Source organism: Adiantum capillus-veneris, chromosome 1 (genome assembly GCF_014529385.1).
Source record: "Adiantum capillus-veneris isolate H3 chromosome 1, ASM1452938v2, whole genome shotgun sequence".
NCBI classification, from domain to species: Eukaryota; Viridiplantae; Streptophyta; class Polypodiopsida; order Polypodiales; family Pteridaceae; genus Adiantum; species Adiantum capillus-veneris.
The window spans coordinates 108,835,933-108,859,970 of record NC_140931.1 but is presented as its reverse complement, the minus strand read 5'-3'; the positions used below and the strand labels follow the sequence as shown (position 1 = coordinate 108,859,970).

General features: G+C 42.2%; 1 protein-coding gene across 1 annotated transcript; it reads left to right on the top strand.

The window, feature by feature from the left end:
* Nucleotides 1–271: 271 nt before the first annotated feature.
* On the top strand, nt 272–817 carry LOC147465336 (uncharacterized). The gene has a single exon (XM_086487821.1). It carries the CDS (start codon nt 272–274, stop codon nt 815–817), a length of 546 nt encoding a protein of 181 aa, XP_086343947.1.
* Nucleotides 818–24,038: the final 23,221 nt, after the last annotated feature.

Below are 24,038 nucleotides of genomic sequence, written 5' to 3'. Positions count from 1 at the left end.
TTGCAAAGGTGGGAAAATATCCCTCTTTGCTCTTGCAGAACCACCATATGTATTGGAGAGGCTACTCAATAATAGTGATGCTTTCAGTAGGTCTTTCAAAAGAAACATCAGGAGTTACAACAGTGTGATGGCATTTGCATCTCTTGGAGCTACCATTGATGAGACATTGATGGGTAGGTCTGGTGCATATTGCTTTCCTGTACATGGGAGTTTGTATCATTGAATTGGTTCTTTGGTGCCACATGAAGAAGGGGTGCCAAAATTTGCACAGATGTATGTATATGATACTGAGCACGAGGTTCAAAATCGTATGAGTTCCTTGGATGGTTTGGATATTTCCACTCTTGAAGCATTGTCAATGATGATGATATCATGTAATCCATATGCCAATGCCTTCTACAATATTGGTAGAATGTTGCATGATAGCCCTGTTGTGGAGATCAAAATGACAATTTGTGAGAATAGAGATACTTCCAGGCAGTACTTGATACTTGTTGGCAATGAGGTTGCTACAATTATGCTAGGTCAAGGGGAAGTACAAACAATTGGCCATCAAGACATTGTGATACATTGTCAAGATGGAAGGTTGCAGAGAATTTCAAATCTACACAGGTCGTACATGCCACTACTATATGTTCTTTTGTTTCCATGGGGAGAAGATGGATGGCATGTCAAGATTCCTTATGCTAATGTGCATGGCTCTTTGGATTCCTTAGTTAGTCGACAATGTGTCACTCAACGAGAGTATTATGCATATTGGCTACAAGTTCATGCTGATACAGAATCATGCTTGCTTCGCGGGGGTCGTTTACTTTAGCAATTTATGGTCGATGCATATTGTGCCATCGAGGAGTGTCGCCTTGCATGGGTTAGTAGAAACCAGCAGACGTTGAGGGCAGAATTGTATGCAGGCTGACATGGTGCATTTGTTTGAGAGTGATGTTGTTCTTGGACGGTCTGTGGGTCGAAGAATTGTCTTACCCTCATCGTTTATAGGCGGCCTTCGGCACATGTACCAATTATATCAAGATAAAATGGCAATTGTCTGTGCAAAGGGAAAGCCATACCTATTTATCACATTCACATGTAACCCTAAATGGCCAGAAATAAATGAGGCATTGCTTCCAGGACAGGTTTCTATTGATCGACCAGAAATAACCACTAGGGTTTTCTTCCTAAAACACTCGAGCATGATGAAGTACATCTTGAAGCAAGACATTTTAGGAAAAGTGGTGGCTTACATGTCTGTCGTGGAGTTCCAAAAGAGAGGCTTGCCACATTCTCATACATTATTGTTGAGCCGAAGGACAACACAGCCACACTTTTGCAACTATTCATTGTAATAAATGTCTTGTCGACATTATTTTTCATTGAGCCAATCATTTGTAATTAGTGGGACTCGATTGAGTTTCCAGATTGTATTCCATTCAAGTAGGCAAGATAGTTGTGCCCGCATTTGTAAGTAGAGATGATTTCACACCTCCAAGGCTGAGGTATAAAAGCCAACTTTTGTAAACCTAAGAGGGGGATCATTAATCAAAAGTGGAGTTTTTGAGCGCCGTGACTGTGTCTGAGAGAGAGTGAGAGTCTTATCCTCTTGCTACACGAGCTACGGAGCAGCCATTCGAGAAGTGACACCGCCATTGCGATAGCGACGGCGAGGGTTACGCACCAATACCAAGCGTGCGTGCATACGGCTTCTACACAAGGCGAGCTCCCACGAGCTTCTTTGTGAGTTTTCTCTTGATCTGTGTGTCGGAATTCAGCGTGCTATATATCGATAAAACCGTAGCAAGTAGAACTACACATTAGAACCATCGAAGTCAAGATTCGATGACCTGTAATTTTCGGCCTGTCTTCATACGCGATTACCGCACGGAGTGTTTGCAGGTTGAGATTAGAGTGTAAATTCATAAGTTAGTGTCCTTACGTGGTGTATAGACTCCCCTTTGAGTTTGAGGCTGATTCGATGACTTTTGATCATGTTTCAGATAGCGTTTGCTCGTAGGACGGATTTCTATCATTTGCGTTTTTAGAACTTAGATTTGATTTCCTTGGTAGTGATTGTCTCTAGAAGGTCGAGTAGGTGATTGACACCCATCTATTTGTTTCCAGTGCCTGTGGGTCAAAAGGTCAAGCTCCGTCCTCGTCTGAAATTCTTGTTTGTTGGTTGAGTTCTCGCTATTACAGCATCCGCTAGGGGCGTAACCACCCAACATTTGGCGCCGTTGCCGGGGACGAGAGCCCTAAGTAGGTGACCTTAGACTAATCCTACGAGGTGATTCGTTCATTTACTTTGTATATCTTAGTTAAGAAGGATCGAGGAGTGGTGGACTCTTATGATCTTAGAGAGGTTCTAGGGAGCGTGTTGCTTGCCTGGGTCTTTCGTGATAGACAATTTAGTTTAGATTAGATTGGTTTTGTTGGAGTTTGAGTGGTCGTTGACATAAAAAGCATTTGCTCCTCCGTGTGTGGCAGTAAATCTCTTTATATTTTCAATTGCAAAAAACCCATTTTATGATTAGAAGTAGCTTAGGTAGGACCTGATTTGATCCTGATCTAGAGCTATCAATTGGTGTTCTATTTGCTTGATGTGTTTGATTGCATGTTAGATCACTAGAAAGAGGATTTGGTAGTGAAATATGCAATAAACAAAGTTCATAGAAATTTTCTGTGAAACTGAGTGTTGTTGAGCACTTAAGAGAGCTCTTGGAAGAGTTCTGTGCCAAAAAACTGGAAATTTGCAACTTTAGACATCATACGCGTATGATGTCTTAAGGGCTAAACAGAGACCAAAACAGAAAATTTGACATTACCTGAGTGTTCAGAAGGGGGGTTTTACCCTAAGATCAACTAGAAACAAGGGCTTTAACAATCCTAGAAACCCAAAAGACCAAGTCAGAGTGCAAAAAACGCAAGGAATAGGAAAAATTGATTCAGAGCTTATTATTGCATTCAGACTTGATAAAAACACTTGAAACTCAAAGATAAACACTAGAAGAAGCTTAAAATTGAAAACTGGGAAACTCTGTGTCAGCAGACATTATACGCGTATGATGTCTTTTGGCACTTGCAAGGGTGATTTTTGAATTTTGACTTGACAACATTGTTGCAAATATAGTGAATAGCTGAAATATCAAGTTTGGACCAAAATTGGGCAAAAAGACATCATACACGTATGATGTCTCCAACCTAATTCTGGGAAAATTTTGAATTTTTGCTAACATAGATCCTTTTGACTTGTTGTTTAGAGTTCGTGTTTCAAATTTCATATCATTTGGAGCACATTTGACCCCAAAAAAAGTCAAAAGTCGGAAATTGACAAGAAAAGCCTAATCTGACCTTAGCTTGCACAAACAGTGGTCAAATTGATTTTTGTGAGTTGGTAGAGGGTTAGGGTGACACAGAGAATCAACAGAACACAAATCTCCAAAATCTGTGAAAAAAGACATTATATGCATATATAGTCTTTTTTGGCAAATCTGGAACAGATTTCTCAGTGAAGTTGACAGAAGTCTTCCATATGATCAAACAATCCCATTAACCAAGTGTCATTCAGTTTGGATCACTTTTGACCACAGAAATTAGGAACAACAAACTGCCAAGACTGAAAAGTTAGACTCCTCGAGAAGGAGTAATGTATTCGAGATCTGGCAGATATCTCCAGAACAACCAACAAAGATTAAGGGAACACGTCTCATTAGGAGATCGTATGGAGATAAATCCATTAGCAACTCTTAGACAAGAAGCTACAAAAGGTCTTGGAGAACAAATGCTACGCTTAGGAGACCACATACATGAGGCCGACTTGTTCTCTCAGTACAGTGATTCATCACAGACAACAGAGTCCACGACTAAGCCAACTACAGGATTTGATCTAGATCAAGAAAGGCTAATAGAGGAGTTGGTTCAATGACTTGCTCCTATTGTTAAGCCAGAATTTAGGGAACCCATGTGGTATGAGAAAGATCAAAATTGGACCAATCACACAACAGAGGATGCTACTACACAGGGTCCGTGCGAGATAGACCCTATGAACGACCACTAGCACCAATACAAGCACCAAGGTATGCACACGAGAAATCGCCAGTACCCCCAGGTTTTGAGAGAGTAACACCAGTCGTCTGGGGACAACCACAACTTATGTCAGAGGTCAAACCTATAGGACTGAGAAACACAACAATGGTGGGCCAACCGAGGATGCAACCGCTAGTAATGACCCCAATGTATTACAATGAGCTTAGGAGATACTATCCTTTAGGAGCAGAAACGGGATATGGAGCACATGGAATGGTAAGGCCAAAACAACCATTACCGCCTACGGCCCAACCAACAGAGGAAAGGTATAGCATGGACGAAAAAACGTTGAGATTCATTGCCGAGAGAGGTATAGCACGGTGGCAACCTGCTTACAGCCACTAAGAAAAGCCAGAAGCCCTACAAACGAGGTTAGGCTATAATAAATGTGGTGGTAACCATTTAATAAACGATTCTCCACACACAGAAGTTATTGCCTCAGTTGTGCCACAGATCATTTCATTTGTGATTGTCCACAGAACCCAAATAGGGTAGCAAAGGCTGCAAAAAATACTGAGCCTATCGTACAGTTACCAAGCAGCTCCGAACACGATAATGTTGTGCCTGTTAAAGTCATGACGAGATTAAAAACACAAAAAGTTGTTGAAACCCCGTCAAGTGAAGAGCCTAAAACGGATATTCCAAGCGCGACACGAAGACAACTTAATACATGGAAAGCTAGGAAGGCAAGGATGAAAGTGAGAAAATAACATGAGGAAGCAATCCTAGCAGAAGAGTTAAGACAAACGAGAGAAAGATTAGAGAAATTAGAGAGTCAAAACAGAATTCAAGAAGATGACTCTGAAAAGGAGAAGACAAAAAACGGCAAGGAAACAACAAGTGTGAGCTCAGAAGGGTCGGTGTTAGTTGAAAAGGTACACAAACCATTGGACGCACTGATGAGAGCTTACAAAGCAAGAGTAAAGAACACTCAAACCCAGGAACAATGTTGGTTGACATATCTGAACGCAGAACTGGAAAAAGCAGAGACTAGAGATGTGTCAAAAAATGATCGAGACGACACAAGCTCTATTAGAACCGTCGAGAGAAAAACTAGAGCATGAGACCGGAAACCCAACTCAAACAAATGTTATCCCTTCACCACATGAACAGATAGCTGAAACCGCTAAAAGTGCGCAAAAAGCTGAGAAAACGAATAGGGATGAACACATAGTGATGAACACAACTGATTAGGAGATGGAAAGTTTTTATCTTGTGATACAGAGGTCTTATAAAAGAGACGAAGATTATGATGAGTTTTGGAAACAAGTGAGAGAGGCAAACTTAACAAATGAGCTAAGTTTTCAAGCTAATCAGACAAATGGGGAAAAGGATATCAGGAACCCACCCATCGAGGAATTTGAGGCAGGATCTCAGATAGACCTAGATCTGCACTCATACTGGGGAGATAGAGGCTCTGTTAGATCAATAGAGGTAAACCTCAATCGTTGAATACCTTACCCTCATACTTAGGAGAGTATGAAGACAAATCCGAGATTCGAGCACTTCCCTCACGAGGAATCTCTTCAGAGAAAGCCATGGACTCGCAAGGATTGATAGAGATATTGTCAACTCCAGTGACATGCACTATCACCCTAGCTGAGCTTCTAAGACTACGACCAAATATGTGGGCAACGGTAGGAAAATGCTTAGAAAAATTTGGCGTAAAAGACCCAACTTCAAAGCTGCAAGAAGGGATACGAGAGCTGAATAAGCCGCAAAAAAATGTAAAACCGGTACCTTTGAACAAGGTCAGAGAGTATTGTGAAGGAGAGGATGGGAATACAACTTTACTAGTTGAATTCCAGGGAGTAAAAACGATGGCAATACTTGATAGCGGAGCAGGGGTGGCCATTGCCACAAAAGAAATATGGAAGAAATGGGGAAAACCGGCAATCGGGAAAACAAGGTTGAAACTCCAACTAGTTGACGGACATATGGAGAAACCTGCGGGACTCTTAGAGAAACCTGCGGGACTCTTAGAGAAAGTCATAGTGACTTCTTGCGGGATTGAGTATGAGCATACATTTGCTATTGTTGATTTTGGCAAGGAGAGCAACTATGATCTCATACTGGGAAGACCATTCATGAGACAGCTGAAAATGGTCCAGGATTGGGGTTACGACCACATATACCTGAGACACAAGGAAACCGCGACACGAGTAAACTTGGAAGACCATAGTTACAAGGACGTGAATCAAACACCTGTCGAGGATTTCGATTCAGCTACATTAGCAGAAACAGAACTTCCAGCTTGGCTAGGTAAACCCAAAGAGCTATGGATGTGTGGAGCTTGAAATTGTGGAAGCCTGAAACGCGAGGAATGTGTCTTAGAAAGGGCGATTGAGGATGAAACTTACATTGGTGAACCCTTTCTAGAGGAAGTTCTTGAACCATTAGAATGGACACACATTCTCGCCACACTAGATGTCTGTGCGATTCTAGATGGTCCCACAACAAAGTTTTGCGACAAACATGGATATGATGTAGTTCCGTATTTCATGATGGGAGTAGTGATTGATAAATAATCAGATCAGAGTGATACACGAGCGAAAAAGGATGAACGAGAAAAGATAAATGAAGAGGATATATCTCACGACATTTCGGATCGTCTAGATTGGGGAAATGACGCAGACAAGGAGTCTTCAGACAACTCTAGTGCACAAGAGGAAACAATCAAGGTGTCAATGACCGAAGCTATCGATGAAGTCAAGGACCAGCAAGAAGTTCAAGAAGTGATGCTTACACAAAGCTTTAGCAAGTGTGCAGAATCTGCTAAACCCAGTGAAATGGCAGAGAAGCTTAATTTACAAGAAGCTGACACAAGATTCAAGGCACAAGAATCAAAGATTACTAAAGCATGCACGGAGGACATGAAAGACCTGGTAGTGAACAAGAAGCTCAAATTCTTGATAAGTACGCATGAAGGAGTAGAGATTGATCACATTGCCACGACGAATGTTATGTCATATGGCATGTGGTTACTTTTAGGTAAACCAGAGCTTTATGAAATTCAAGTAAAGGTTTTTATCTCACCGGGAATAGAAGTCATGAGTTTGGGGATTGCACAGGCGACCCTTAAACTACAACCCAAAGAAGTAAAAGACAAATTCCTAGTGGTGGACTCTCAAAAAATGAGTACACACTTGATTTTGTCCAAGCAATGGGTGAAAATGTTTGAAGAATCACCTGAATCTTCAACAGTGGTTAAGCCTACGACAACTCAAAGATCTTCGGCCACTATCGACAAAGGAAAAGCTAAAGCAAGTGAAACAGTGTTCTGCAACCAAAATCCTTCACTTCAGTCAAAGTCTTTAGCCCATCCAATTCACGTACATGAAGAAGCCTCTACATCAAAAGCCAAACCCTCGACAACACAATGGAAACCAAAGCGCAAAGTCTATCAACCAAAGTTTCCATCGCAACAAAGCCTCCACAAAAGAAAGAAACAGGTCAACCAATTGTTAGTATCCAAGGAGTACATCAAGGACAAAGATCCAATTTGGGTACCAGCATCAAAAGAACCACGACAAGCAAAAGTCATAGGTTGGATAGCATCAAACAGTTCAATCACTGCTCAAGGCTACTATGACGAGAACATCAAAGTATGGGTCAAAAAATCAAAGGTAACAGCTTGGACATACCCAGCATGTGGTATCTCTTCACAACAAGATCAACAGGGCATCAAGCACAGGTCTAACTGTTCATACAGGAGTAAAAACAGGTACAGGAAGAAGAAGCAAAGACCTTCCAAGCAACAAACATTGAAGCAGTTGTGGGTACCAAAGTCAAAGCTCTGCGGTGAAAATACCCCACAAAGTCAAGCTAAGGTCACACAGCAAGCAGTGCAACGAATGATCCCAGTCAACTATTTGGAAGCACAAGGATACTATATAGGTAACACTCAAATTTGGTTGCCAAAGATTAAAGCTTCCCCTGAGATCATGAAGAAAACTCATGTAGCACAACGTGCCCAACAACGACAACCCAACTACGCAACCATGAGTGCTACAACTCCAAGGTGGATCCCTCGTCATTTACTACAGGAGCAAGGCTTTTACAAAGGTAACAACAATATTTGGACACTGAAGCCAAAGGACCATCAAGTCGAACAATCAACAAGGCAAGTGGAAAAGCAGGTCACACAAGGACCAAGGACAACTTGGATTCCAAAACCTATAGCTGGAACTCAACAACAGAGGCCCACAACTAGTCTACAGCCTCTTATCAACAAAGGTAAAGCAAGGATACAAGAAGAAGTCATAGTTTTAAAGAACACAGTTTGGAAGAAGACTTCATCAACCATTGCTTCAACCTCAAAACTTGTCTCACCACGCAACATCAGTGTGCTACCAAAGCATGAAGAGCAGGTATTTGTCAATGTATTTGACAAAATGGCATCACAAAACCAAACCAAAGAGAATGGCCTAAACCTCAATAGCATATGGAATTGGATTTCAGGGTGATCAGGTAAGTCCAAGTCGCCATTAAAAATACATGGCATAAGAGTCTAGATTCGGGCAGCTGAGCCACTAAATGAGCAAAGTGTCAGACCCAAGCTTCAAGTCTAATATTGTCTCTGTGGTCTATGAGTCTAGCTAATAGATATAAGCTCAAGCTGGAGAGTTGAGCATACATAAAGTTATGTCGCTCATGCTGGAAGAGGTGAGCATAAGAGTCGAAGTCTATTATTTTGTATGGTGGAGAAAACGGAGTAGTCCAAAAACATTCACGCACTTGATGCATTGAGGAAGAGTGGAGAAACCTCGTCAACAAAAACCCTTCTTGTGCGAAGTGATAGGTTTTGCTACACTTGCTCTAAGAAGAACCCCTCAATACTCTTCTCTGGCACCGCATCTTGTTTAACATGCATAACTCTTTGCAAGCATATAGATGTCCTCACATTGGACATATGCATCAGACACTCTTTGGTGTTCCACCTATGCACTTACACAAAAACAGGATGATGACTCGGAATGCAATGGAACTTCACAAGAAGTTTAACCTTATAGAGATCAAAGCAACCATGGAGTATCTCCGGGTTTGGACAACCAAAAGTGGGTCTAAACATCCGATTCGGTGGCAGACACACAAAGCGTCAATTTGGCATAACGGCCAAATTTGGCAACCATTCGCCCACTAAACTTTGCGAAAAGCTTCGAATGACCATCAACGACGAATGTCTACAACCAAAATCCAAGGCGAAGCCATTTCACTACCAATATGAAAAAAGACGCTTTCGGGCAACTAAATGGCAAAAAGTGTCTGATTTTGACTCGCGGACATCAGCTAGTAAAAGGTGGCGATTTAGGTCGATTCCCGTGGTTCTTGACCATTTTTGTGAGATCTACAACTTTGCAAAAGAAACTTTTTGCAAATTCCTCACTGATTTTCTGATATTCAGCTCAGAAAATTTCAGGTTTTCCGCTTTGGCGCAGTATGCGAGTTTGATGCACTTTTGGAAGAACGAGAGGTGCTCAAAATTAAGTGCATAAATTATGAACTGAAAATGTAATTTCAGTTTCCGCAGAGCTTGTGGTTTGAAATTTTGTGGTAGATTTGGGCAAAGAATCACGGACACGTATACACACCAACAATGGTTTCTTGAGAGACGCGGTTTTTCGAAACACACAGATACAGCTTCTTTCACAGGTTTCACAGGATACTTTGGCAAAAAGTGGTGTAAAAACAATCAAGGTCAACCTGAACCACATAGACGCCTTCCCAACAACTCACACAAGCTCGGGATACAACTCTCGAGGACTAAGATCAAGAAAAGTCTACTTCGAAACCAAAAGATGGACTCGAAGACTGAAATGCCTACAATGGGGGCTTTTAGCTAAACTTGTGATTTTTAAAGTTGAAAACTAGCTACAAGGGCTTAGGACACAAGCACAGCACAAGCCTTGCATGAAAAAAGCATTTTTGACAAATCAAACATCATACCCATATGATGTTTCACAGCATTTTTGCACATAACACTCCACTTCTGAGTTCATATTCACTATATACATGCTAAGACCATCCAAAATACAAAGTTACAGGAGATTTGGAGCTAGTTAATCGATTGCAAACCCAAAAAACGCAAAGAAGGGCATAAAACCGACATATGACCCTAAACTTGCAAAAATAGCTCCAAATCAAGTGAAACTTTGTAGGAAGTGGTGTAAATAACATGCACAAGCCATCTGGATATCAAAAGTGCAATTTGGCCAAAAAAGACATCATACCCATATGATGTCTTTTCACTCATTTTGGGCCAGAACTTAATGTTTTTCATCATATTCTCATTATACACATAGAATATAAGCCACACAACAAGTTTGGTACCATTTGGACAAGTATATGGCCACATTAGTCCACTTAGTAGAAAAATCCCGACCTAAAGCCTATTTTTATCCAAATCAGCCATATTCAACTTCAAATGATGATTTCAGTACAAACGGTACTTTACCACCATGTAAGGAGCTCACAGAACCAAAATCATGCAAAAAATTCACAAAAGACATTATACCCATATGATGTCTCATGGAGCAATTTTGACCCAAATTCTTTTCAAATTCCATAAGATCATTGCAGAAGCCATTATAAAGCCAAATCCAAGCCAAAAAACCAAATAAGCCCAATTGGGCCATATGGACATTATATGGGTATGATGTCTCCAAGGCACTTTGGCACATTTCAGAGCTATTTTGACCATACAGAATTGTTCAACATGTGATATGAGAGCCATCTACAAAGTTTTATCCCATTTGGATCCCAAAATCCAATCCTCACTCAATATCTCAACAAAAGCCTGATTAGGACTAAAGTGGCCATAACTTGACCAAATGAGATCCAATTGCAAAATCAGGCATATATCTATGATGTACATGCTATCAACTATATGCATATCAAATATCAAGTGATTTTGAACACTTTGACATCATACCCATATGATGTCTCTAGCATGAAAATGCACCCAAAATTCATATTTTTCCATATGCATTGCATCCTTAGGCCCTGAATAGCTTATGTTTCAATTTTGAAGTCATTTGGATAGTTAAAAGCTTAGTTTTGGCAATCAGTACGAAAAAGATGCTAACTTTTGAAATTGGAGTTACAGAAGCTATGGATATAGGAAAGTCGCCTACAAAGCGGAAAAGAACCACACTCAAGGACAAAATAGCAAAAGCAGAACCTGACGCTGAAGCCTACAAAGACATGGATGGAAGAGGCAATCCTTGAAGAGCAAGGAATCAAGGTTTATCAAGGGACATTCAGAGATCCTAACCATCGGTAACCAAAGAGCCATCGGGATTCCAGTGAAGCAAAGCTCAAAGACGTCATGTCAGGGACGACATGAAAGCGGAGGGGGGGAGTGTTGAGCCGAAGGACAACACAGCCACACTTTTGCAACTATTCATTGTAATAAATGTCTTGCCGACATTATTTTTCATTGAGCCAATCATTTGTAATTAGCGGGACTCGATTGAGTTTCCAGATTGTATTCCATTCAAGTAGGTAAGATAGTTGTGCCCGCATTTGTAAGTAGAGATGATTTCACACCTCCAAGGCTGAGGTATAAAAGCCAACTTTTGTAAACCTAAGAGGGGGGATCATTAATCAAAAGTGGAGTTTTTGAGCACCGTGACTGTGTCTGAGAGAGAGTGAGAGTGAGAGAGAGTCTTATCCTCTTGCTACACGAGCTACGGAGCAGCCATTCGAGAAGCGACACCACCATTGCGATAGCGATGGCGAGGGCTACGCACCAATACCAAGCGTGCGTGCATACGGCTTCTACGTGAGGCGAGCTCCCACGAGCTTCTTTGTGAGTTTTCTCTTGATCTGTGTGTCGAAATTCAGCGTGCTATATATTGATAGAACCGTAGCGAGTAGAACTACACATTAGAACCATCGAAGTCGAGATTCGGTGACCTGTAATTTTCGGCCTTTCTTCATACACGATTACCGCACGGAGTGTTTGCAGGTTGAGATTAGAGTGTAAATTCATAGGGTATTGCCCTTACGTGGTGTATAGACTCCCCTTTGAGTTTGAGGTTGATTCGATGACTTTTGATCATGTTTCGGATAGCGTTTGCTCGTAGGACGGATTTCTGTCATTTGCATTTTTAGAACTTAGATTTGATTTCCTTGGTAGTGATTGTCTCTAGAAGGTCGAGTAGGTGATTGACACCCATCTATTTGTTTCCATGCGCTTGCGGGTCAAGCTCCGTCCTCGTCTGACATTCCTGTTTGTTGGTTGAGTTCTCGCTATTATAGCATCCGCTAGGGGCGTAACCGCCCAACAATTATTGATTCTAGATCCTCGATGTAAGCCTCAATCAACATTCGACTATGACAAGATGGTTTGTGCAGAGCTACCGAATAAAAATTAGTTTCAAGTGTTGCATGATATCATTGTCAGTTGTAATATTCATGGCCCATGTGGTGAGTTGAATAGTTCATTACCTTGCATGGTTGATGGGCAATGTATTAGAAAATATCCACGTCCATTTTGTGAGCAAACAAGCATGGATAGTAATGGCTACCCCATCTATGCACAACGAAACAATGGCTTTACCGCCAAGGTAAGGGGTTCTACTATTGATAACCGATGGGTTGTGCCATATAATCCTGTTTTGTCAACACTATTTAATGCACATATCAATGTTGAGGTATGCTCTACAATTTCAGCCGTCAAGTATGTCTACAAGTACATCTACAAGGGGCATGATAGGGCAACTGTAAGATTCCATACGCCAGTGCAGGATGCAGAAAGGGAGAACATTGATGAGATAAACAAGTATACAGATGGCCGCTATGTATCCGCATCCGAGGCTTGCTGGAGAATTTTTGAATTCCCTTTGCACAAAGATGCACCAGTTGTCTAGAGGTTAAGCGTGCATGTTCCAGGTGGTCAAATAGTGACATTTCGAGATAATGACAACCTTAATGATGTCTTGTAAAGAGAGGGTGCAGAGAAGACCACTTTGACAGAGTGGTTCATATGCAACTTGGAGAATACTCATGCAAACGATACTTTGTACATTAATTTTCCTCAAAAGTGGGTGTGGAAACATGGTTCCAAAAAATGGACGAAGAGATGTCATGGGGACCCTATTGGGCGGATGTATTTTGTGCAGCCCTCTGCAGGTGAATGATATTATGTCCATTTGCTTGTGACTATTTGTAGAGGATGCAAATCATTTGAGGATTTGCGTACTGTAAATGGCGTATTGTTCACAACATTCAAGGCAGCATGCATTGCAAGAGGTATCTTGGAGGATGATGGGGAATTGCAATTGAGACATTTGTTTGTGACCATTCTATTGTTTTGTGAACCCTCCTCCTCTCATCTCTTATGGGAAAGATTTCGACATTTTTTGTCTGAGGACTACCAACACATGTTGGAGTCGAGATATGAGTCCTTGGACGGATGTGCACAGGTTGTTGAAGGATATGCGTTGAGAGATTTGCATAACATTCTTGGTACATTTGGAAGAAGTTTAACTGAATATCCTGGAATTCCAATTCCCCGATGAGCGCTTTGTGACACGTAATGAAAACAACTTGCTTTTCCAAGAACAATGCTTTGATACAACACAAGAGCATTTTGTGTCACATGCAATGGAGCAAACTCTAAATGAAGATCAAAGGATTGCTTTTGAGATTGTTTTGCATGGATTGAGTCTTGATGGTGGGGCTACTTTTTTCCTAGATGGGCCTGCAAGGACTGGAAAAACTTATTTGTACAACTGTTGGTTGTCATGTGTACGTGGAGAAGGAGGAGTTGCATTGGCCACAACGTGTTCTGGGATTTCAACATTGCTACTACAAAATGGATGCACCGCACATTCCAAGTTCAAGATACCCTTGGAGCTTAATACTTGTAGCACATGCAATATCCCTGTTCAGAGTCAGCTTGCTGAATTGCTTAGACTATGCAAGTTGATTGTGTGGGATGAAGCTCCTATGATGCATCGATACGCCTTTGAGGCTTTGGACAGGTCTTTGCAAGATATCATGTGCTCAAGAACGCCATTTGGTGGAAAAGTGTTGCTTCTTGGGAGAGATTTTAGACAAATCTTACCAGTGGTGTTCAAGGGAGTATGTACCGACATTGTTGATGCTACACTTTGTCGATCACACTTATGGAGTCATGTGAAGATCCTTAAATTGACACATAACATGCGTGTGGGAGATGGTGACGTTGCAAATTTTGCCTACAGAGAATGGCTTATGGATGTAGGAAATGGGACTTTGACAAGTGGTGATGAACAGAAGATGGTGATTCCCCGTCACATGGTGCCTTCTTCGTCTTCGTTAGATGTATTGATAGGTTGCATTTATTCAAAATTGGATCAAGATGTGGGCCATGCAGAATACTTCAAAGAGCGAGCCATCCTTGCTCTCAAACTTTAGATGTTGATATTCTCAATGCTAGGGCCCTGTACACAATGAAAGGTAATGTTGTGCAATACTTTAGTGCTGACTCTGTTGTGGACAATTCAATGCAAGATTCATCCTTATACTTTGTGGAGTTTTTAAATGGGCCAAACATGGGTGGTGGATTTCTAACACATTGCTTGGAGTTAAAGATGAACGCCCCAATAATTCTACTGCGAAACCTTGACCCAAGTCGAGGTCTATGCAATGGGACACGCTTGGTGTGCAAGGCATTTCACGCTAGAGTTTTTGTTAACCCTCACGCACATTCCTATCACCTACAATGGGCGCTGTATTCTTTATTTGGTAGAGTCAGGTACCGAGCTTGTCGGTCCAATAGGAAAAGGGTAAGAGTGATCTTCGATGAGAGGCGCACTCTAACTAGAACATTCAAGGGATTAGTGGGCTAAGCATGGGTGCCCAAGTGTGAATGGGGCGAGTTCATATAAAAGTCAACTAAACCTAAAATTCACTCATTCTCTCATTTGTGCAATTGAAGAGTGCTCTTGCTCCATTTCCATCTTCTTCTTCTTCATCTCCTTGCGTGTGAGTGCATGCGAGAGAGAGAGAGAGAGAGAGAGAGAGAGAGAGAGAGAGAGAGAGAGAGAGAGAGAGAGAGAGAGAGAGAGTGATCGAGCATTGTGACGACAGCACGTCGGCGGCTCCTTCTTCTTCGCGGCGAGGAATCCTCCACGACAGCAAGCGTAGAGCGGTGAGTGACACACCATCGCCATCTTTGAGCTTACTAGTTTAGGCTAGTTGCGTGCTTGGAGCCATTTGTGGCTTGCACACAGTGTATCGGTAAGTTCCTTGCATTGATAAGTGCGACATACGCGCACATTTTTGGCGCCACTGCCGGGGAATGCCATTCACTAAGCTTGAATGGCACTCTATGCTTCTTTGTGGTGCAATTTCAATTGTAGAAAAGGTAGGGAAGGAAGGTGTGTGTGTTGAGAAGAAGGATTTTGTTTTGCTACTGTGTATTTCTTTGTTAATGAGGTTTTGAAAGATACCGTGTTTTCTCTGTGATAAGGTGTTAGTATTAAGGTTGTTAGTTCTGTGTAATGTAAAGTACAGTAAGTAGGAGGTAGATCTGTTAGAGCTAATGAAGTGTGTTAGTGTGTAACAGTAGGTGTATTAGTTGTAAGTGGGTAGGTAGAGTGTGTGTGTGCTTGTGCGTAGGCTGCGGCGACTTTATCCCAAAAAAAAAAAAAAAAAACTAAAGGTAGGACCGGGATCGAGAATATCTCCTAGACCCAAGCCCAAGCTCACGCTGAGGCTCAGGTCTTAGTCGCCCTTTAAAATTACGTATTTTAGCCTCACATGTAGCTAAAAATTGACTTTTTTGAGGACCAACGGAGCTTCAGGTGACCGAACGTTGTGTTGTAAAGCACATCGTGACCCTTTGAGTGATACACTCATTTTGAGTTATCACACACTTTAATAAAAAAATCAAACATTAAAAAAAAAAACGAGTGAAAACGGACGCCTAGAAAAGTAAGCGATTAACCTTCGAGGTTATTCGCCGACACTTGTAGGGTGCCAAAGGCACATGCATCTGCGCCCTGGTCGTGTGCTAGAGACGGAGCAACTAGAGAGAATTTCAACTTCCGTGAGTTCTCATTATCCACCTACCTTAAGTTCCGGGCCCTCGACGGGGACCCAAGGTAGTACAAACCAAGACCCAAACATAGCGGCTAGTGACTCTTCCTCTAACTACGACGTCATGGAGGGTTTCCCAATGCCTAATCCCGATAGCTCAAGCCAAGACATGCATGCCATGGGCCCACGGTCCGGGCCGAGCGTGCTTAGCCGCTTGAAGGAAACCTTTAGTAGAGCCACTCGCTCCGAACATGGAGCTAATGATGTAAATGAGTGGGGTGGGGAAGTAAATTTTCCATTCATGACCAACGTAGACCCTATGCCCTTTAGAGAATGTGCACGTGAATACTTCATTCACTGCACCTCCTGACTCTTCAGAGCTAATTCCCCTTCGAGGTCATATTACCTGATGGTAGAAGCCTTGCCGAAGTGGAAGAGGTTGAGCGATATATCATTGCGGCTAGGGAAAAGTAAATCGAGAGCTTACTCAAGGTGGAGCAACGAAGAGAGTTAAAAGCAAAAGCCCCTATGTCAATATCCTTGCTAAGAGAGCAATCGAGTGCTCCTAACTTAGCAACCGCTAAGGGACAACCCCTAGAAAGCAACTTTGCATCTAGTTCAAAGGACACCCCTAGTACCTCAAGCTTAGATGGAGCGTTCCTAAATGAGAACTGGGAGTACGAAGTACAAACGGAAACTCTAACCGACCTATACATAGGTCACACCTATCACGTGGGTTGGTTAGATTTACTACAATCCACAATGGGTGCTACTAGTGTGGAGGATCAACAACAAAGAGTTTGTGAAGTCATCCATAGGGTCATTGAGTTAGAGAGACATAACAAGGGGATCAACATGCCTTCAACGGGTCTCATGAGTTCTTAGATACAGGAAAGGCTAAACAACTGACCTTATCGCAAATGGAGAATCCCTCGGTAAGTTCGATGGATCCACCATATGTTGTTTCGCCAGGGGTCTCAGTGCAATCTGAGCCCACAAGTGATAGCTTTACCTTTCCAAGTCTAGCTCATCTTTCCCTTGATGACACCATGGCTACCATGCCTACCCCAATGATGGGCATGCCGAGAAACACGCCATGGACCTCATTTGTTAGTAAAGCACCACTACATGGTAGCTCAATGCCTGCAACAGTACCTACAAGTGTGTACCAATTGTATGCACCTATGGATCATCGCACTCATGTAGTCCCTATCCCTCCCATTGTTTCAACTACCTATGCTCCACAACCACAACACCCAAGCTCTTATTTCCATGGGACTATACTGGCTAGCATTAACATGTCACATCTGATGTCTGCTATGCCTAGGGCCACCCACATGAACCTTGGGCCACCACATGGCACAACATCGTACCCAACGTGGAACCCAAGGGCTTCCTATGCGCCAAGCCCAATGCCAATACCTACTCCACATGTAGTCTCTGGAGCGCCTTCACCCACGGTGCTTGCTACTTAGGTGACTTGGCAATGTTTGCTCAAGCTATTGGTCGATCTATTGTTGAGAATATGTGTAACACGCCTCATAGAGAGCCTAGAAGTAAGGCAGTACAAATAGCCAAGCTCACTGAAAAATTTAGTGGAGACTTGGATGTGAGAAAGCATATCGAAGTGTTTGAACAAATATGCGATTCTCTAGGAGAACACAATGACCTGCATAAGAGTAATGCTTTAAGCCTAACCATAAGTGGGAAGGCAAGGGATTGGTATAGAACCCTAAGGGTGGAAGAAAAAGCGATTTACCCTACTCTTAGGATATTGTTCTTGAAAGAATACATACAAGAGGGAGTGCTTTGGGGTGTAGCCTCTCAGCTCCAGAAACCCCAACAAGAGGAAGGAGAGTCGGTGAGAGACTTTATTAGTCGCTTGAAGCATTTGAATTCTCGTTGTAATCCAAATGAGCGCTTCAATAATAATCAATCGCTTGATAGATTCATTAGGGGATTACGACATGAGGATATCTATAATGGCCTAGTCATTAGAGGTATCACCACTTGGGAAGCAGTCACCACCAATGTGATCCAATTGGAGGATAATTTAATGATTCAAGGAGAAAGAGTGTCTGTTGAGCCTAAATCTATTAGCTTGCAAGCATCAGGGCATCAACCAATGACCCTAAAGCGTATTGCTAAGGAGCCAAAGATATCTGAGATGACTTTAGCAGATCTCACCAAGGCTATTCAAGAGAGTCTTAGAGACAATCGTGCTTCGCAAATGAATCATATGTATCCAAGAAGGGAGCAACAATGGTGCTCAATATGCTATGGACCGCATAGGACCAGTGAATGGCCTACTTTTAGAGTAAAATTCAATGGGAACTGCAATGCCTGTGGGAGGTATGGTCATCAAGCTAAGGATTGCATAGTATTTTAAGCGCGTGATGGCCAATAGACCAACCTTAGCATGGACAGACACACCTAGAGTGCCTGCATTGATGCCGTCCCCACATCTTGAACAAACAACACAACACATGGTCCCTAGGGCCCAAAATGTTGTTCAAACAACACCCTTACCACCTCCAGTGCTAGGACTGCAACTACCACATCTGAGAATTACTTCTATGAATCAAGTGGGTTGTGAGTCATCTATTGCTTGTTTGGAAGGCTGTGAGGAAGATATAGATCCTAATATTGCCTATGGGATGGATGTGCTTGAAGAAAGTCCACAATACTACATGGAGGACTATTGGGGACAAGTCAAACCTGTCTATCAAGTAGCTACTCTTGCTGCAAGAGGCCAAAATATCAATTACACTGCTAAGAGACCACCTCTTCAATGCTATGAGAGTGGAGGTCCACATCGTGTATCCGAGTGTCCTATTAGGCTACAAAAGAACGCCACACTAATGCAAACCAATCAAGCGAGCACGTCTACAATGCCGATACTCATGTGTAATCAATGTGGCATAGATCATTTGATTGCCCAATGTCCAAATAATCCAAATGCACCGAAGATCATGCCATTAAACTCGATTGAGGTTACCGAGGAGCCATTACAAAGTACACTTGTGGTACCTGTAAACGTACTCACACGATCGATGCTCGAAAAACAAAATTATATTCTTGAGGAAAGAGACACGGCATCAATTGCCCAATCTCAGAAAAAGAAGAAAACACAAAGGAAGAGATCGCAAAAAGTAGCGAAGTCAAACCCCAGTTCAAAGACCAACATAGGGACTGGTGACGACCCCGTATATATGAACGACGCTGAAGAGGATTCTGATTCATGTGAAACCATGGAGACCAAAACGACCACTAAGATAGAAACCAACAAGGAAGATCTTCATGAGCCACAATGTCCAGGATCCAAGAAGAAGATAGGAACTTATCCAAACCCTACAGAGGAGATTAAGGAGTTTGGTGGAAGATACCCAAAGGGATCTAGAACCAACACCTAGGCAGATCCAGATTACAGACACAGTGTTCCCTACGCAACAACAAACTCACCAAGTCCATTTCCTCAGACATAACTAGTGTCATCCAAGAAGAAGATAGGAACTTATCCAAACCCTACAGAGGAGATCGAGCGAGTCAAGCAATTAAGGAGTTTGGTAGAAGATACCCAAAGGGATCTAGAACCAGCACCTAGGCAGATCCAGATTACAGACACCGTGTTCTCTACGCAACAACAACCTCACCAAGTCCATAGACCCTTAGCCATACCTAGTGTCATCCAAGAAGAAAGTGACTTAAAGTCATGGGAAAGTGGGCGTACTCACTTCTTGATGGAAAGAATTTTTACAAAGGGACTACCTGATCCTATCGAAGAAATAGAGATCCCATCTTCCCCACGTCAAGGGAGTGAAGCCCAAAAGGTGCCGTTAAACATTGCCAAATTGATGGATTTCATGTCTTCATAAGTTAGAACCACCATCATGTCCAAACTATATAAAGACCCTGAGCTAGTCTCAGCTCTTCGAGCCTTTCTCAATGGAGAACTGAAGTTTGGGCTACCACAATTTGCATAAATGGATGGAGCTGGGGAGATGCCAATAGAGGAGGAACACTTAGATCCACAACCCAACCTAGATGAGAACCTTGTTATAGAAATACCTGCTAATAAGTTGGGACAATACTTTGAGGGTGATGAATCCAATGCGACCATACCAATCACTACTAAGGGATTAATTGTGAAGGGAATCCTTGATGGTGGCACTGGGGTTAGCATTGTGACTAAAAATTGCTGGGAAACTATGGGAAGACCTCACGTTGCGACCACAACCATAGTAGTGAAGATGGCCAATGGGTCTATTGTTAAACCTATTGGGATGCTAGAAGATCTCAAGATCAAGGTCTTTGGACATAAAATAAGGATTACCTTGGCATTGGAGATGATCTTAGGACGTCCTTTCATGAGGGAAACAAAAATGGTGCATGACTAGTCTAAAAACCATGTCTACTTGCAGTTCCAAGATTCTGTCATTCGAGTGGATCTTGTGACTGGTCGAGCACATCCTCTAGGAAACAGGTTTATAATTGATCATAGATCTGACACCACAGTTCACTCGGTCCCATTGCAGTATTGTTACACGTGTAAAGCGGACACTGATGTTGGGGAAGATTCTCCTTATATGGATGTACTACTTGGGATGACTAAGTCGGACAATGTGGATTGGGTCCACCTTGCAGCAACCATAGACACTTGGGGAAACAGGGGGACGGCCTGGGTAATACCTGAGGGGGATGAAATGCCACCACTCGTACCCTTAAATATGCTAGAAGCAATGCATACAGCTTCTGACAAGACTCATCCTATTATAACGAAAAAAACATACAAGTGGGTCCCTAAAGCTTCTTTAGTGACCATAGCTAGTGCTAAAAAATAGAAGCCTTGTAAGAAACGTCCCATTCACTCTAAGAAATGTAAGGAAACGTGGCATTGGATTCCTAAATGACTATTGGAAGCCCAAGGCTACTATCAAGGAAATGGTCAAATCTGGGTGCCAAAACGTAGATTATGTTCTTACCTGTCACCTGACCCATGTGTGCCCACTCTTGTAGCTCCAAAACAAATTGACGATCGTGGAAAGAAAAAAAATCATAGAATGCTACACACCCGCTCCAGAGCTAGTTTGGGTACCGAAGAAAGAACAATTTGTTCCACCTAGCTTAGGAAGGGGGGAGTCCCATGAAGCTTTTAGCTCCTCATGTAATGCATCCATAGAGGTAAAAGCTTCTCCACAGCCTCCACCTACAATAGTGGACCTCCATAAAGCTACAAAGGAATCCACACCTCCCAGTGTTCAAGAATCACCTGATGAACCACTTCAAGTTTGATCCTAGGAGAGTACCTTACCACCCTTGCAACTCGATGAGGCACCTAAGGTAATAGAAAACTACTGGCAAAAATACTCACCTATTACCAATTGGAACAATTGGTTTCAAAGGGCGACGAGCACATTTCAAACGATATGATCTACCCAAGGAAGGGGGGAGTGCTTGCTGACAGTCATCATTCACTCACTCCCCTCTAAACCTTCCTCCCTGACCTCTCAATCTCTCAATCTTAGGGAATGTATATATATAAAGCCTTATACTCACAAAAAAAAAAGAGTAAAGAGCAAGAGCAATTAGCAAACGAGTATGCACAATAAAAGTCAAAACATTGACCAGACCTACACATTCACATCCGATACACTGAAACAGAAACCTATGTCATAAAACACCTTTGATCCCCATCACTCGAGTGATGGAGGATAGGTAGGATTAGTACGATAGGAGTGTTTCTATTTTAGAGTTTAGTGATTAGCAAAGTTCTTTCTTCCCATTGATGTGCCTTCTAGAGGTATTCTTTGTGTTTCCTAGTGTGTACACGAACGTGTTGCTGTTGTTAAGATTTGGACCTTCATGGAATCTTTCTCTCGTTCACACTTCAAATCAAGCGCGACCATCAACAGAAATAGGTGTTTCTTGTCCATTAGCATTGCCCCTTATCTTTTTGCATCCATGTTTGTCTGCTTTAATTGTGATTGGTAGCATAATATTCAACACATTTGCTTAGTATCAAACATTAAATTCAATGTAATTTTTTGTCATAATCACTTGTCTAGGTTTAAAAATCAAGCAATCTGACTAAGCTAGTTTGACCAAGCTAGGCATTAGAGATCTTCTCTTAATACCATGGGGAATGCCTTCCTAATTATCAATGGTTACTTAGGTTCTTAATCGGATTTAGGCAGCATTGTGTGAAATGTACTAGGGCTTTCTAGTGGGCTTAGTCCCTATTGACCTTTAACTTAAGTATTATAAAGGGAGTTTACTAGTGTGATGAGCCTGGGGAGGGTAACAATGTTATATGACCCCCAAAGTTACAAAATTAAAATGCTGAAAACGAACAAACAAAAAATCAAAGTGCCACAATGTAAAATCTTAAGCTGGAAGAGAAACCTCAGCTTGATTTAGTACTCCACTCACATGTATCGCCTATGGTACTAGAGCCCTAGAGGTTCCCAGTGTGGGAGCTTTTCCTTGAAAAGCAAAAAACCCAAGGCATACAAAATAAGCACACACATCAAAATTGAATCATTGTGAAAAGACTTTGGGGGGTCAAAGAAAAGGTAATCATTCAGGCGATGATTTCATGAGAAATTCCTTTTATTGTAGCTTAACTACAAGGTCTTCTAGGTATAGCCTCTAGTAAGCCCTCGGACATGAAATACTTGGCTCTCGCGATTAAACAACTTGATTGACCAGAGAAATTGAGAAGCTTGCCCATGGTATTAATAATCGATCTTTAGTGCCTTTCAATCATTAAATTAGCGACCCTAGACTTGTTTAATTTTTTACCTTTACAACTGTTTATACGTTTGATTATATTGCAATTTAATGTTTATTGCTGACAAATGGTTTATAATTCTGCTACCAATCAATTTGTCTGCCTAAAACTACATATGCTTTTTAATTGTATATGAAAATGCAATTACTGTGTTGTTTGATTTTGTAGTGACTGAAGAAGGCTAAGGACATTCATCTCAAATGCTCTTCCACCTCGACGAACGAGCTTCAACTCAATAGCTTCCGAGGACAAAATCTACATCAGGAAGGGGGGCATGTTAAGCCTCACGCACATTCCTATCACCTACAACGGGTACTTTATTATTTATTTGGTAGAGTCAGGTACCGGGCTTGTCGGTCCAATAGCAAAAGGGTAAGAGTGATCTCCGATGAGAGGCGCACTCTAACTAGAACATTCAAGGGATTAGTTGGCTAAGCATGGGCACCCAAGTGTGAATGGGGCGAGCTCATATAAAAGTCAACTAAACCTAAAATTCACTCATTCTCTCATTTGTGCAATTGAAGAGTGCTCTTGCTCCATCTCCATCTTCTTCTTCTTCTTCATCTCCTTGTGTGTGTGTGCATGCGAGAGAGAGAGAGAGAGAGAGAGAGAGAGAGAGAGAGAGAGAGAGAGAGAGAGAGAGAGAGAGAGAGAGCATTGCGACGACGGCAGCGAGGCGGTTGAGTGCGACGCAGTGGCGGCTCCTTCTTCTTCGTGGTGAGGAATCCTCCACGATAGCAAGCGTAGAGCGGTGAGTGACACACCATCGCCATCTTTGAGCTTACTAGTTTAGGCTAGTTGCATGCTTGGAGCCATTTGTGGCTCGCACACAATGTATCGGCAAGTTCCTTGCATTGACACGTGCGACAGACGCGCACAGTTTTGGAGGCAGAAGTTATTACAGGTACACTTGTTGGGACCAGGGTTTTCATCCCTCGAATATGTTTTGTGCATTCTGGCATGGATTTGTCATTTTTTCTTAGAAGAAGACAATTTCCAGTTAGATTGGATTTTTGTATGACGATAAATAAGTCACAGGGCCAAAGCATTGCTGTGTTGGGGCTATACTTGGTGACACCGGTCTTTACTCATGGACAATTGTATGTTGCTTTGTCACGCGTACTTTCAGCTGTTGGAGTGA

Coding starts and splice junctions, on each gene's coding strand:
- LOC147465336 (XM_086487821.1), top strand. CDS start 272: ATGTATGTATATGATACTGAGCACGAGGTTCAAAATCGTATGAGTTCC.